Here is a 12,860-nt window from a genome sequence, read left to right on the forward strand (position 1 = left end):
TCCTTTCCCAGCCCTTTCCCTTTCCCCTCCTTTCCTTCCTTCCCCATACAACCTAGACGAATTTCCTACTCCCCAACCTGCCAAACCTCCAGCGACGCCCAGGGAAGTGCCCGCTCCACCCCACCCCCCACTCGCTCCGCCCCTAACGTCCAGCCCTTTCAACTTCTTCCTCTCGGAGTCTGCAAAACAAGGCCTTCAAATTCCCCTCCCGACGAACCGGAAGTGCGTCATGCAGAGGCGCCGAGGCGCTCGTTTGGCGCGCGCGCCCTAAGCTGCGGGTCTGAGTTAGGGTCTTGGGTTTTCTCTCCTTTCTCCTTGGTTCTTGACTATTTCCGGACGCTGGTGTCTCCGAACTTCGACATGCCGTCTTCTTTACTGGGCTCGGCGATGCCAGCCTCCACGTCGGCCTCAGCCCTGCAGGAAGCTCTGGAAAATGCAGGGCGGCTCATCGACCGTCAGTTGCAAGAAGACCGCATGTACCCGGACCTTTCCGAGCTTCTCATGGTGTCTGCCCCAAGTGAGTGATCAGTGCCCATTTGGTGGTAACTGCTTTCTCAGCCGGAAGGACTCTCGCCTGAATTCCTCACTAGGTCCTTATCACCAGGGTGGACTCGGCGAAGACGTTTTGAGATTTGGGGCCCTGTTTGGTACATTTTGAAGAGCAAAAAGAGCCTGTTTTCAGTTTATTTTCTTCCTCAGTTCACTGCCGATATTTGAGAGGGTAGGAGTGACGAGCACTCTGCCATTTGAAGCAGAGGGAAAGACCCCAACCTTAATGAGCTGCTCACTGCCTCCAAGTGTTCATCACAGAGGCCAGATGAGTAGGATCACCTGATCTAAGTCTCATTCTTGTTAATTCCTCCTATTAACATTAGAGTAAATCAGGCGAGCAAATGAAATTAATTTGAAAATTTACCATCTTTCTCAAAGATATTCTTTATTACGTGTAGAGTTAGTGTAATATAAAGTCTTAATATGAAGGTTGTTAAAAAGAACTACCGCTGAAATAAAGGAAGAGAATGGGGATATTAGCAGTGATGATGGACAGGGAGGGTAAGGCAGTGTATATGTCAACAAAAGAGAGGTGACTGGAAAACATTTTAATGATTTTAAATTATGACTAGGCTCCTCTAGGCATATAGAATTACATAAGTTGCTAAAAAAAAAAAAGTGACCCCTTTTTGAGACGGATATGGGAGAAAAGCAGAGAAGTGTAAGTAAGATAGAGACAAGATTTGGGGTAAGCAATAACCAGGGTAAAATAACAAGGACAATCTGTGCAATGTAAACCTAAACGACACTTCTGACAATTTATAAAACTCGTTGAGTAGGCTTGTAGTCAGAGAAAAGATAGAAACAGAACAAATTTAGTACTGTTCCTGACTGCTACTTACCGGTGAGCTTGTCTTCTAAGAATTGAGTGGCCTATTAGCAACACTCATCTTGAAGAGCATTACTCTCTTTGACCTCCTCAGGTTTGAAAACCAAGATGTAAAAACAGTGGATACATTCGTGTACTCTTACCTGACCCCAATCGATTCTATCCACCTTTACACATACCTCTTCAACCTAATCTTCTCAGCTTTGTTCCAGTCACACAGAATTTAACATGTTTTTCATAAGAAGCCCTTTCTTCAGGATGCTTTTATGTCATCGTTTACTTCGCATCTGGAATTTTCTTCTTTGCTTGACATTCCTCCAAAGTTCATTAAGTATCACTTCCTTTGTGAGGGGTTTCTTAACCATTCACATCCTCACTTGAGTTATTAATTACATCCTTCGTGTTCCCACTGCCATTTATCATGTCCTGTTAATATTTAACATTTCCACTTAGCAATATCCTGTTAAAATTAGTATGTTTTAAGATTAAACGGGATGTCTGGGATTTCCTTCAAAAAAATTCATTAGAGGGGCACCTGGGTGGCTCAGTTGGTTAAGCATCCGACTTCAAATCATGTCATGATCTCATGGTTTGTGAGCTCCCCACGGTTGGGCTTTGTGCTGACAGCTGAGAGCCTGGACCCTGCTTCGGATTCTGTGTCTCTGTCTCTCTCTGCCATTCCCTTGCTTGTGCTGTCTCTCAGTTTCTTTCAAAAATAAGCATTAAAGAAATCCATTAGAGAAGGAGTAGCTAGGGATATAAATGAAACCTGATTGGACATATTATTAGTAATATTGAAGCTGGGTAATCAATCGGTACATAGGAATTGATTGCATTTTTCTCTCTCATATATTTTAAATTTCCATAATACATTTAAAATTTCTTTTTTTGTTGTTTATTTATTTATTTTGAGAGAAAGAGAGAGCGTGGGCTGGGGAGGGACAGAGAGAGAATCCCAAGCAGGATCCATGGTGACACCTTGGAGCCTAAAGTCAGGCTCACCAATCGTGAGATGACCTGTGCCAAAATCAAGAGCTAGATGCTTAACCTACTGAGCCATCCAGGTACCCCTAGAATTTCTTTTATATGTCAGTTTTCCCCAACATCTTTGTACTTAGAGCCTGAAAAGGTGCCTGGATAAAAAGGTCATGAGATCTAAAGAATACCTCCCTGTTCAAGACATAGGAAATAGATCAGCCCACTCCTGCCCTTAGTTGTCTGTGCCTTAAAGCAAGAGAAAGGTTGCCAAGTGAGAACACTTTATAGAGCAGTCTGTGGTTCCCCCAATAAAATACTGCTTATGTGGCATCATATGTATTTATCTTATTGGTGTGTGGGGGGGTGGTCTAACAAAAACAAAAACACAAGGATTGTGTTAATCTGTTAATATTGAAGTGGGAAAGGAAATAGCTATTTCCCCCATCAATATTTTTTTTGTTGTTCACGGTTGTTTCATTTGACAGTCACAAAGTAGTTTTATAAATATTTTCCCATTTCAGATTAGTAAAATAATAGAAAGAAACTAAATTATTGAACTAAATATATCCTTACTTACAGAGTAAGTCTTTGTGAAGGATAACTGTCTGGTTAGTGCTGAAACCAGTAATTAGCCCTCTTTTAACACTGGATTTTCTCAGGCCTCTTTTGTATTGGGTCAGAATTACTTTATTTTCTATTTTTTTAATGTTTATTTATTTTTGAGAGAGAGTGTGAGTGGGGGAGAGGCAGAGAGAGAGGGAGACACAGAATCTGATGCAGGCTCCAGGCTCTGAGCTGTCAGCACAGAGCCCGATGCAGGGCTCGAACTCTTGAACCATGAGATCACGATCTGAACCAAAGTCAAACGCTCAACTGACTGAGCCACCCAGGTGCCCCTTCTCTATACCTTTATAACTATCAGATACACAATTTTTTTTGTAGCTTGCAGTGCTTCGATATGCCCAGTTGATGTTCAGTATATTATTTTAATAAATGCTTTGTTTCATTACTTGTAGATAATCCCACTGTTTCCGGCATGTCAGATATGGATTATCCTCTACAAGGACCTGGTTTGCTGTCGGTACCCAACCTTCCAGAGATCAGTTCCATCCGAAGGGTTCCTCTCCCACCTGAACTTGTTGAACAGTTTGGACGTATCCTTTTACCTTGTTTTTAACTCCCTAAGATTTTTAAAAATTAGTAGTCTTATTCTAATTCTTGCTTTGTGTTTAATTGGTGTGTTGTATGTAAGTTCATTTAAGAGTTTTATTTAAAAAACATTTTAAGTATGTCAGTAGTTTGCCATGTGCCTAGAAAATATCATATAAAATTGAGTGTTGAAAATTGAATCACATCTTAATTGTTCTTGAACATTGAAGAGAGTGAATCATTTACAAGGAATTCTGCATTTTTGAATGATATTATTGCAAGGTAGTACTTTCCAGTTAAGTGCTATCCAAGGAAGCCTTTTTACCCCATTTTAGCTTGAAGACTCCTGATTTTCATTTTTATTTTTTCTCATATTTTAACATTTTAAAACTGGGATGTTGTTCTAAAAATGTTTAAAAACAAACAAAAACTGCCATGTACTTCTTTTTGCCCATCCCCAAAAGTTTTTGGTAGGTTTGGCACTTAATGGTATCTTAGAATTAAGGTTTAGGGCTACCTGAGTGGCTCAGTTGGTTGAGCGTCTGACTCTTGATTTCAGCTCAGGTCATAATCTCGTAGTTTGTGAGATGGAGCCCCGCATCAGGCATAGTGCTGAGTGCACGGAGTCTGCTTGGGATTCATTCTCTCTCTCTCCTTCCCTCTCCCCCTCTCCCCCTCTCCCCCTCTCCCCCTCTCCCCCTCTCCTCCTCTCCTCCCTCTCCCCCTCTCTCTTCCTCTCCTCTCTCTCTCTCCTCTCTCTCTCTTTCTCTCTCTCTGCCTCTACCCTGCTCACACTCACCTTCTCTCTCAAAATAAGTAAAATAAACTTAAAAAAAAAATCTTAAGAAAGAATTAAAATTATAAGTGATTGCATTTCTAAGGATCACAATAAGAATGAAACACTAATGGAATCTTCATAGACTGAATTGCTAGAGGAGTTTTCTTACCCTCTAAAAAAAGATCTTCTCTGATTTTTTTAAAGTATGGCGTACCCTATAAAGGCATTAGATTTATAGTTATTTGCAGGGCGCCTAGGTAGCTCAGTCGATTGGGGGGCCGACTTTGGCTCAGGTTATGATCTCATAGTTAGTGGGTTCAAGCCATGCATCGGGCTCTGTACTGACAGCTCAGAGCCTGGAGCCTGCTTTGTATCTCCCTCTCTGTCTGCCACTCCCCCACTCCTGTGTTTTCTCTCTCTCTCTCTCTTTCTCTCTCAAAATTAAATAAACATTAAAAAAAAGATTTATAGTTATTTGTTAGGAAGCTTCTGTATCAATCTATAGCTCTCATAATATAGACATTAAGATGATAGGCTAAAATTTAATCTGAGGGGCACCTAGGTGGCTCAGTCGGTTAAGCGTCCGATTCAGTTCAGGTCATGATCTCATGGTCCGTGAGTTCAAGCCCCGCGTCAGGCTCTGTGCTGACAGCTCAGAGCCTGGAGCCTGCTTCCGATTCTGTGTCTCCCTCTCTCTCTGACCCTCCCCCGTTCATGCTCTGTCTCTCTCTGTCTCAGAAATAAATAAAAACGTTAAAAAAATTTTTTTTAATAAAATAAAATTTAATCTGAGACTTTTAAAAATATATTAAACTATTTAAAGGAAAAGTGTTTCAAATTTCAGTACAGTCTGCTTTAGAAAAATAAAGGAAATGGAAAATTAAGAAAATAGTTATAAGTAGAAAAACTAGTAGAATCTAATATTTTTCCTAAACTTTTCAGTATTTCTCTGAGACTTTGTAAAATAACGTTATTAAATATACAACACTTTTTATCCCATACTCTATCTTTTCTTAGTTTCTTAATATTCTTTTTTTTTTTTTAATTTTTTTTAAACGTTTATTTATTTTTGAGACAGAGACAGAGCATGAACAGGGGAGGGGCAGAGAGAGAGGGAGACACAGAATCTGAAACAGGCTCCAGGCTCTGAGCGGTCAGCACAGAGCCCGACGCGGGGCTCGAACTCACAGACCATAAGATCATGACCTGAGCCGAAGTCGGACCTTAACCGACCAAGCCACCCAGGCGCCCCAGTTTCTTAATATTCTTTAATCTTCTGATAATACCATGCAAAAAATTATCATTTAATTAAGAAATTATTTTATTTCACAATTTTTTCCTCATCTTATGATTACATAATATAATTCTTTGTCTATTTTTCAATTGCACTATATATAAGAAGCTTGCAAATTGTCACCTGGCCTAACTTTAGCATGCCTTATGTTTTTTTTTTTTTTTTTTATCACTCTTGCTCTTATGCAGTTGGGAGAAAGTGGTCCAGTAGAACAGTTTTTTCATGTCAAAATTTAATGGTGTTATTCATGATCAATATTCGTCTTTAGTAATGGTAAAAACATTATATTTGTCCTTTAAAATACATTTTAAGTGGTCAAATGGCATTATTTAGGAATTGTAAATTGCAGGTTTATTTCTGTCATACACTGTATCTTTAAACTCATTAGAAATCAAGATATTTTATTTGCTTTTTCTTCTTTTTAAAAATTTTTTTAATGTTTATTCATTTTTGAGAGACAGAGCATGAGTGGGGGAGGGGCAGAGAGAGAAGGAGACACAGAATCCGAAGCAGGCTCCAGGCTCTGAGCTGTCAGCACAGAGCTTGATGTGGGGCTCGAATTCATGAACCCTGAGATCATGACCTGAGCTGAAGTCAGACACTTAATGGACTGAGCTACCCAGGCACCCTTTATTGCTTTTTCTATTAAAAAGTGGACAGATCATGATTTTTTAATCATAAATTTTAAATCTTTCAAAACAAGCTTAAGAAAGAGAAGATTGAGATCTTTTTGCCTTACATCCACACTACTTCAGATATGCAATGTAACTGCATGATGGGTGTGTTCCCTCCTATCAGCAGAGCTTGGCTCACAATTGACAGTGACATATTCATGTGGAACTATGAAGATGGGTATGTATTTAATGCTGGTTTGCTTTAGCATAATTAGAAGTTAGATTATCTTAATGGCAGCTAGTATTCTATTCATCAGAAGCTGCCTGGTTTATTTTTCATTCAGCTAACATCTGGGTCCGTGCTTCTCAGTATGCATACCGATCACCTGAGAATGAGGTTAAAAGTGCGGATCCTGTTATAGTAGTTCTGAGTGAGCCTCGAGAGTCTGCATTTGTAACAACCTCCCAGTGATGCTGCCAGTCTAAGTACCACTCTGAGTAGCAGGAGTCTAGTTTCCAAGCTCTTATCTTCCAATAAGATAATCTGTTAGTAGTTTTTTGAGAGATGGTTTGACATCTTTAAAGACCTGTATTTTTGATGCATTTTTATGAATTGGGAGGCTCTTAATTCATTGAAGTGACTAAACAGTTTTATTCCATGAGGTTGGCCATGTGTGATTTGAGTGTATATAGTAATCTGAGTGACGGCTCAAGACATTCTTGCTAAAACAGTTTATTGATCTGGTAATCTCACTCTGGCTTTTTGAAGATAAATTTTGGCTTACTACCATCTCTCTCTCATAATGTCTTTAGGGGATTAGTGGGATAACCAGAGGAAGGCCCTTGTAGTTGTTTCTCTTGCCCTTGGGTAATTAAAGCACCTGTTAGGAATGCGCGCGCACACACACACACACACACACACACACACACACACACACTCTCACTGAACTAAAGTGATACTAAATGAGAACTTGTAGCTTAAATAAAAATATTTTTGTTCTCTGATTTTTTTTCATTTAGAACTTTTCATAGCTATTTTTTATGGTTGAACTGTTATATAGTTCTAATAGCAGTGATGTATGGTTGTGATTTTTCTTCATATACCCTGAACTTCAGTTGCTTTTATTATTGTAACATAGTCGTTTTGATACTAAGGAATAAAACAACTTCATTTAGGTGTGGATCTATTTAGAAAAACAAACACAAAAAAAATTATGTTATAGACAAATGTAAGGATAATTTCCTTAAAAAGGGTTTCTCTTTAATGAAAATTTCTGTATTTCCATCAACATGTAATGTATCCATGTAATAAAATGTTGAGTTTATTATGTATCAGACACTCTTTTGTGCTAGGAACAATATTGAATGTGGTAAGTGTAGCTCCTGTCCTCATGGAATATACACTTCAACCTTACCGTGTTCAAACTAGAACTTATTTAAAGAAAAATTATTTGAACAGTGTGCTTACTGAAAAAAATCAAGGCACAAATCCTCGGTATGTAAATCTTTAGTTCACAAATTCAATTCTGCAAAAATGTTAGGTTTCATTTCAATTATTCCATTAGCTTTTTATTATAAATCCTAATACCACATGGATAATAGGAATGTAATCTTGTTCAATTCATTGTTCTGAAACACCTAACATCCCCAGTATTGGTCTTGGTTTCTGGAGGTTGTGCCAGTTTTCACAGCATGGGGAAATGGGAAAACCTGGTCCACATATGTGGCCATTTAGGAGTTTTCTTTCTGTTTGCTTGGCTCTTTTCAGGACAACCAGAAATTTTTTTCAAGGTCTGGATCGTGTGTGTGTGTGTGTGTGTGTGTGTGTATATATATATATATATATATATATATATACACATATATATATATATATGAATATTCTTCCCCCCCCCCCCCCCCCCCCGGGCATATTTATCCTACTTGGTGTTCTCTGAGTTTCTTGGATCTTTGGTTTGATGTCTTTCATTTTTGGAAATTTTTCAGTGATTATCTTCAAATATTTGTTCTGCCCCATTCTCTTCCTCTCCCTTCTGAGATTTTTACACTTCCGTTAGATTGTTTGATGTTATTCAAAACAGATATTGGATACTTTGTTCTGTTTTTGTTTCTCCATTCTTTTTGTTTGTTTCAATGTGGACAATTTCTGTTGACCCAAATTCAAGTTCATGGATTCTTTTGTTAAGTATGTCAAGTCTACTTAAAAAGTTCTTACAAGATGTTCTTTCTGTATGCTGTGCTTTTTATTTCTAACATTTTCACTAATTTCTTGTAATTTTCATCTCTCTGCTGAAATTCCTTATTTGCTTATTTATTTTGTCCCCTTTTTTCATTAATACCTATATGATAATCATTTATTTTAAATTTCCTGTCTTATAGTTCAGACATCTGTCTCCTAGCTGAGTCCATTTCTGTTGATTTCTTTGTTTCTTGACAGGCTTTTTTTTCCTGTGCTTTTTTGTGTCTCGTGTGTTTATTTTTAAGCCAGATGCCATGTGTAGGACAGTGGACACTGCAGTAAGTAGTGTTTATCCATCCTAAGATATGGGTATGTCTCTTTTTTTGCTAGGGCCTATCAAGTAGGTCTTTATTTTGGGGAAAGTTAACTTTTTCCAAGTCAAGAGTTGAGTTGAGTTTGGTTTTGTTATTGCTCTGGTTACCCTCAGTGGACCACAGGTTTCAAATTCCTTAGAATTACTTTGCACTTAGAATATAGGTTGGGTTCCTAGAGACTTTTTCTCAGTGTTTCTGTCCACCCTCAGCCATAGGCTTTCCCTGTGAGTCTGTTCTTCTGAGAGGGTCTTAACCCAACAGAACTGCTATTACTTGAGATTTGCAACCTGGCTGAGGAGAAGTTTGGGGAGCAGCTGTCTCTGTTTGCCTGGTTTATGCTTAGCTTTAGACAGGCCTGTGTGCCTGAATCTTGGAACTGAAACAGTTTTGTTTGCTGGCTTATTTTTCACTACATCCTGTAGTCTTAAAGAATATTTTAGGATAAAACTTTGTTTTCTGTGTAAGTATAACATGTTTTTCTTTACCGTTTGACAGAGGAGACCTTGCCTATTTTGATGGACTTAGTGAGACTATACTCGCTGTGGGGCTTGTGAAACCAAAAGCTGGTAAGAAATAAAAATGTAATGATAGTGTTTGTATATAATGGTTTAGAACCGAGTAACAACACATTTTAAGTAGCTGAAATTTTTATCAAATATTTGTTCTGAATTCTAAGTAGAAACATAGAAAATGATTAGGAATATTTAATAGTTTACTCACTTTATGGTAGAAATGAGTCTGTCTTTAAAATTATTAAATTGGGGCACCTAACTGGCTCAGTTGGTAGAGCATGTGACTCTTGATCTCAGGGTCATGAGTTCAAGCCCCATCCTGGGTGTAGAGCTTACTTAAAAAATTTTGTGGGGACAGGGGAGGTACCTGTGTGGCTCAGTTGGTTGAGCATGCAACTCTTGATTTTGGCTCAGGTCATGATCTCATGGTTCATGAGTTTAAGCCCTGTATCTGGCTCTGTGCTGGTAATGCAGAGTCTGCTTGAGATTTTCCCTCCCTCTCTCTCTGCCCCACCCTGCTGTCTGTCTGTCTGTCTGTCTCTCTCTCAAAATAACTAAATAAACTTAAAAAAATTTTTTTAGGGACGCCTGGGTAGCTCCGTTGGTTAAGTGTCTGACTTTAGCTCAGATCATAATCTCGTGGTTTGTGGGTTTGAGCCCCGTGTCGGGCTCTGTGCTAACAGCTCAGAGCCTGGAGCCTGCGTTGGATTCTGTGTCTCCTCTCTCTGCCCTCTCCTGGCTCACGCTCTGTCTGTCTCTCTCTTTCAAAAATAAGTAAACATTAAAAAAAAATTAAAAGAAAAATTTTTTTAATAAAATTGTTAAACTATAATTTCTGCATTTTATCTTGCTTATTTTTTGTTACTCTTTGATGATTTACCTAAAGTTTTTTACATTATATATTTTTCATCAGTTAGTAACTTTATTGTTAAAAACCATTTTTGTCTCTGCGTTTTTGGTTTGTTTTCTTTTTGTGGGGTCTTTTTTCCTTCTTGAGAGTGAGAGAGAGACTGATTGCCAGAGCACACTCAGAGGAGGGGCAGAAGGAGAGGGAGAGAGAGACTCTTAGCAGGCTCTGCACCCAGCACAGAGCCCCACAAGGGGCTTGATCTCACCACCATGAGATGATGACCTGAGCTGAAATCAAAAGTTGAACATTTAACTGACTGAGCCACGCAGGCGCCCCATCTCTGCATTTTTTTTTCAGTCTTGATGTCCAATGGAAATGAAAAGAGAATTCAGAATAAATCTTAAAGAAGTGAGAAGTGGTGTTTAATTTAACAGTTTCAACTTCATTATACAGATTTTTTATCAGAGCTAATGACAAAATAATGGATTGATTTAAATTTAATATAGATTTTTTTTTGATATATGAGAAATCTTACTACAATGGGAAATAGACAAAATTGTTTGTAATGCCTGAATAAAATTTTGAGGTCACAACTGTTTTGAAGTTATAATTCACATGGTACAGACATGTAGTCTTAAACAGTTTATGTGATTATATTATAAACTTATTTCCTTAACATAGAACCTCAAAATATTCTCAATCCTGAGGTATGTATCTCTCTTTTCTTCATTTAAAAGTTTATTCATAATAACAGTCAACGACTGTCCCTGCCCTCTATTGTAATAAACATAAATTGTCCATCTAAGGTAAATACTAAAATTTTGTACTACTCAAACGTAAACTTCAGTGCAAAATTAAAATTATGGCATAGTCTTTGATATGGCAACAAAGGTGTTATCTTTGATAATGAAACAATTCTGCCTTTTTTATCAGTAAGTACTGAAAATTTTGACTCTTGAATGTAATGTTAAAGCTGACGAAGTCCATATATTACTTTGCCTTTTGCAAGAAAATACTATTCTTGGGGCATCTGGGTGACTCAGTTGGCTAAGCGTCCGACTCTTGATTTCAGCTTAGGGCATGATGTCACAGTTTGTGGGATTGAACCCCTCGTCAGGCTCTGTGCTGTCAGTGCATAGCCTGCTTGGGATTCTCTCCCTCTCTGTCTCCCCCTTCCCCACATGCACACATGCTTTCTCTCTCTCTCTCTCTAAATAAATAAATAAATAAATAAATAATAAAATATTTTTGAAGTTAAAGTCATTGTTTTCTTTTTTTATTATTTTTTTTAATGTTTCATTTATTTTTGAGACAGGGAGAGACACAGCATGAACAGGGGAGGGTCAGAGAGAGTGAGACATAGAATCTGAAACAGTCTCCAGGCTCTGAGCTGTCAGCACAGAGCCCAACGCGGGGCTCGAACTCACAGACTGAGAGATCATGACCTGAGCCGAAGTCGGACACTTAACCGACTGAGCCACCCAGGCGCCCCTAAAGTCATTACTTTCTAAGTCAGTCTTTTTGGCACGAGTTTGCTTTATTGGTGAATTCTGTGTAAGCAAGAAGAGTATGAATACATGTTTCAATTTTATGATTGTTTGAATAAAACATAGGAATTCTTCAGTGATTTTTAGCATTTGCAGGTTTTTGTCTACAGACAAATTGACAAGGTTTAGTCATTTTTTGAGTTCAGGGAAGCATTTCTCATGTATTGAAAGATTCACATAGTTGTCTAGTTTCAATCTCCTCTTCTTGGGAGGTAACTTACCTGAAAGAGCTTATGGCTTTTGGACATTATTCATTATAGTGATTGTGAGTGATTAGTGGTTATGAGTCAATTTACCTCATCTGTATGACCCAGTGGGACTGCCACCAAAGTCAAATCATATGTAAACTCCTTCCTGGAAGTTATTCTTGGAATGGTCTTTCTTTATGTTTCGAATACAGTAAACCTCCTACCTCAAATGTAGTCAGTTCTGTCTGTCTATTTATTTAGAGAGTGTGCAAGCGACGGGAGGGGCAGGTGGAGAGGGAGGGAGAGGGAGGATATTAAGCAGGCTCCATGCTTTGTGTGAGCCCAATATGGGGATCATTCCCACAACCCTGGGATCATGACCTGAGTCAAAAAAGCAAGAGTTGGATGCTTAACTGACTGAGCCACCCAAACACCCTTAGTCAATTACTTCTGGAAAGCCATTGGACTTTGCAGTAGAAGAGAAGAGCTTTGTATTTTCATTTCTGAACCAACATCTCTTGAAAAGGTACCAATTCATACTGTCAATGAAGTTGCCTTAGAAGTTGAAGGTACCATTGGCCAAATTTTCAGTGCCAAAGCATGCCTTTGTAAAAGTGAAGTGAGTTATGTATGGTTCTGTTGAGTTTCTTCATCAAAGCAGCAAAAGCAGATGGGTTAGCAAAGGATCTTAAGTGCTTATATTTGTGCACAAGTATTACACTTTTTCTTTCAAAACTTTTTCAAAACCTTAAAACTTTTTCATTCAAAAGTAGTGAAATTTGGAACTGGTCCACAGACCTAAACAACTTATGTTAATTTCTAAAAGGTGCTAATAAGATAATGCACTTTATAGATAAGAAGTGAAGGTTGACAAAAGGAAGAAATGTCAGTCATTTAACCTTGCTGCATCCTGAAGGGAGATGGCTTCCATTTCTACCATTTTCTGTTGCAAAATACTTGAATAAATGATGAGAGATTTAGAGAAGATGACATCATTTGACAAGAGACTACTTTCC

At 38.3% G+C, this 12,860-nt stretch overlaps 1 protein-coding gene across 1 annotated transcript in view; it reads left to right on the top strand.

Annotated features, from left to right (window-relative positions):
- Nucleotides 1–212: 212 nt before the first annotated feature.
- Nucleotides 213–12,860, top strand: part of NUP155 (nucleoporin 155) — a 71,908-nt gene continuing 59,260 nt past the window's right edge. Inside the window, exons 1-4 of the mRNA XM_045439881.1 lie at nucleotides 213–517; nucleotides 3,376–3,513; nucleotides 6,336–6,432; nucleotides 9,243–9,313. Of these exons, the coding sequence (XP_045295837.1) occupies nucleotides 361–517; nucleotides 3,376–3,513; nucleotides 6,336–6,432; nucleotides 9,243–9,313 (463 nt within the window). The 5' untranslated portion in view covers nucleotides 213–360. The remainder of the gene's footprint in view (nucleotides 518–3,375; nucleotides 3,514–6,335; nucleotides 6,433–9,242; nucleotides 9,314–12,860) is intronic.

Source organism: Leopardus geoffroyi, chromosome A1, assembly GCF_018350155.1.
Source record: "Leopardus geoffroyi isolate Oge1 chromosome A1, O.geoffroyi_Oge1_pat1.0, whole genome shotgun sequence".
Taxonomy (NCBI): domain Eukaryota; kingdom Metazoa; phylum Chordata; class Mammalia; order Carnivora; family Felidae; genus Leopardus; species Leopardus geoffroyi.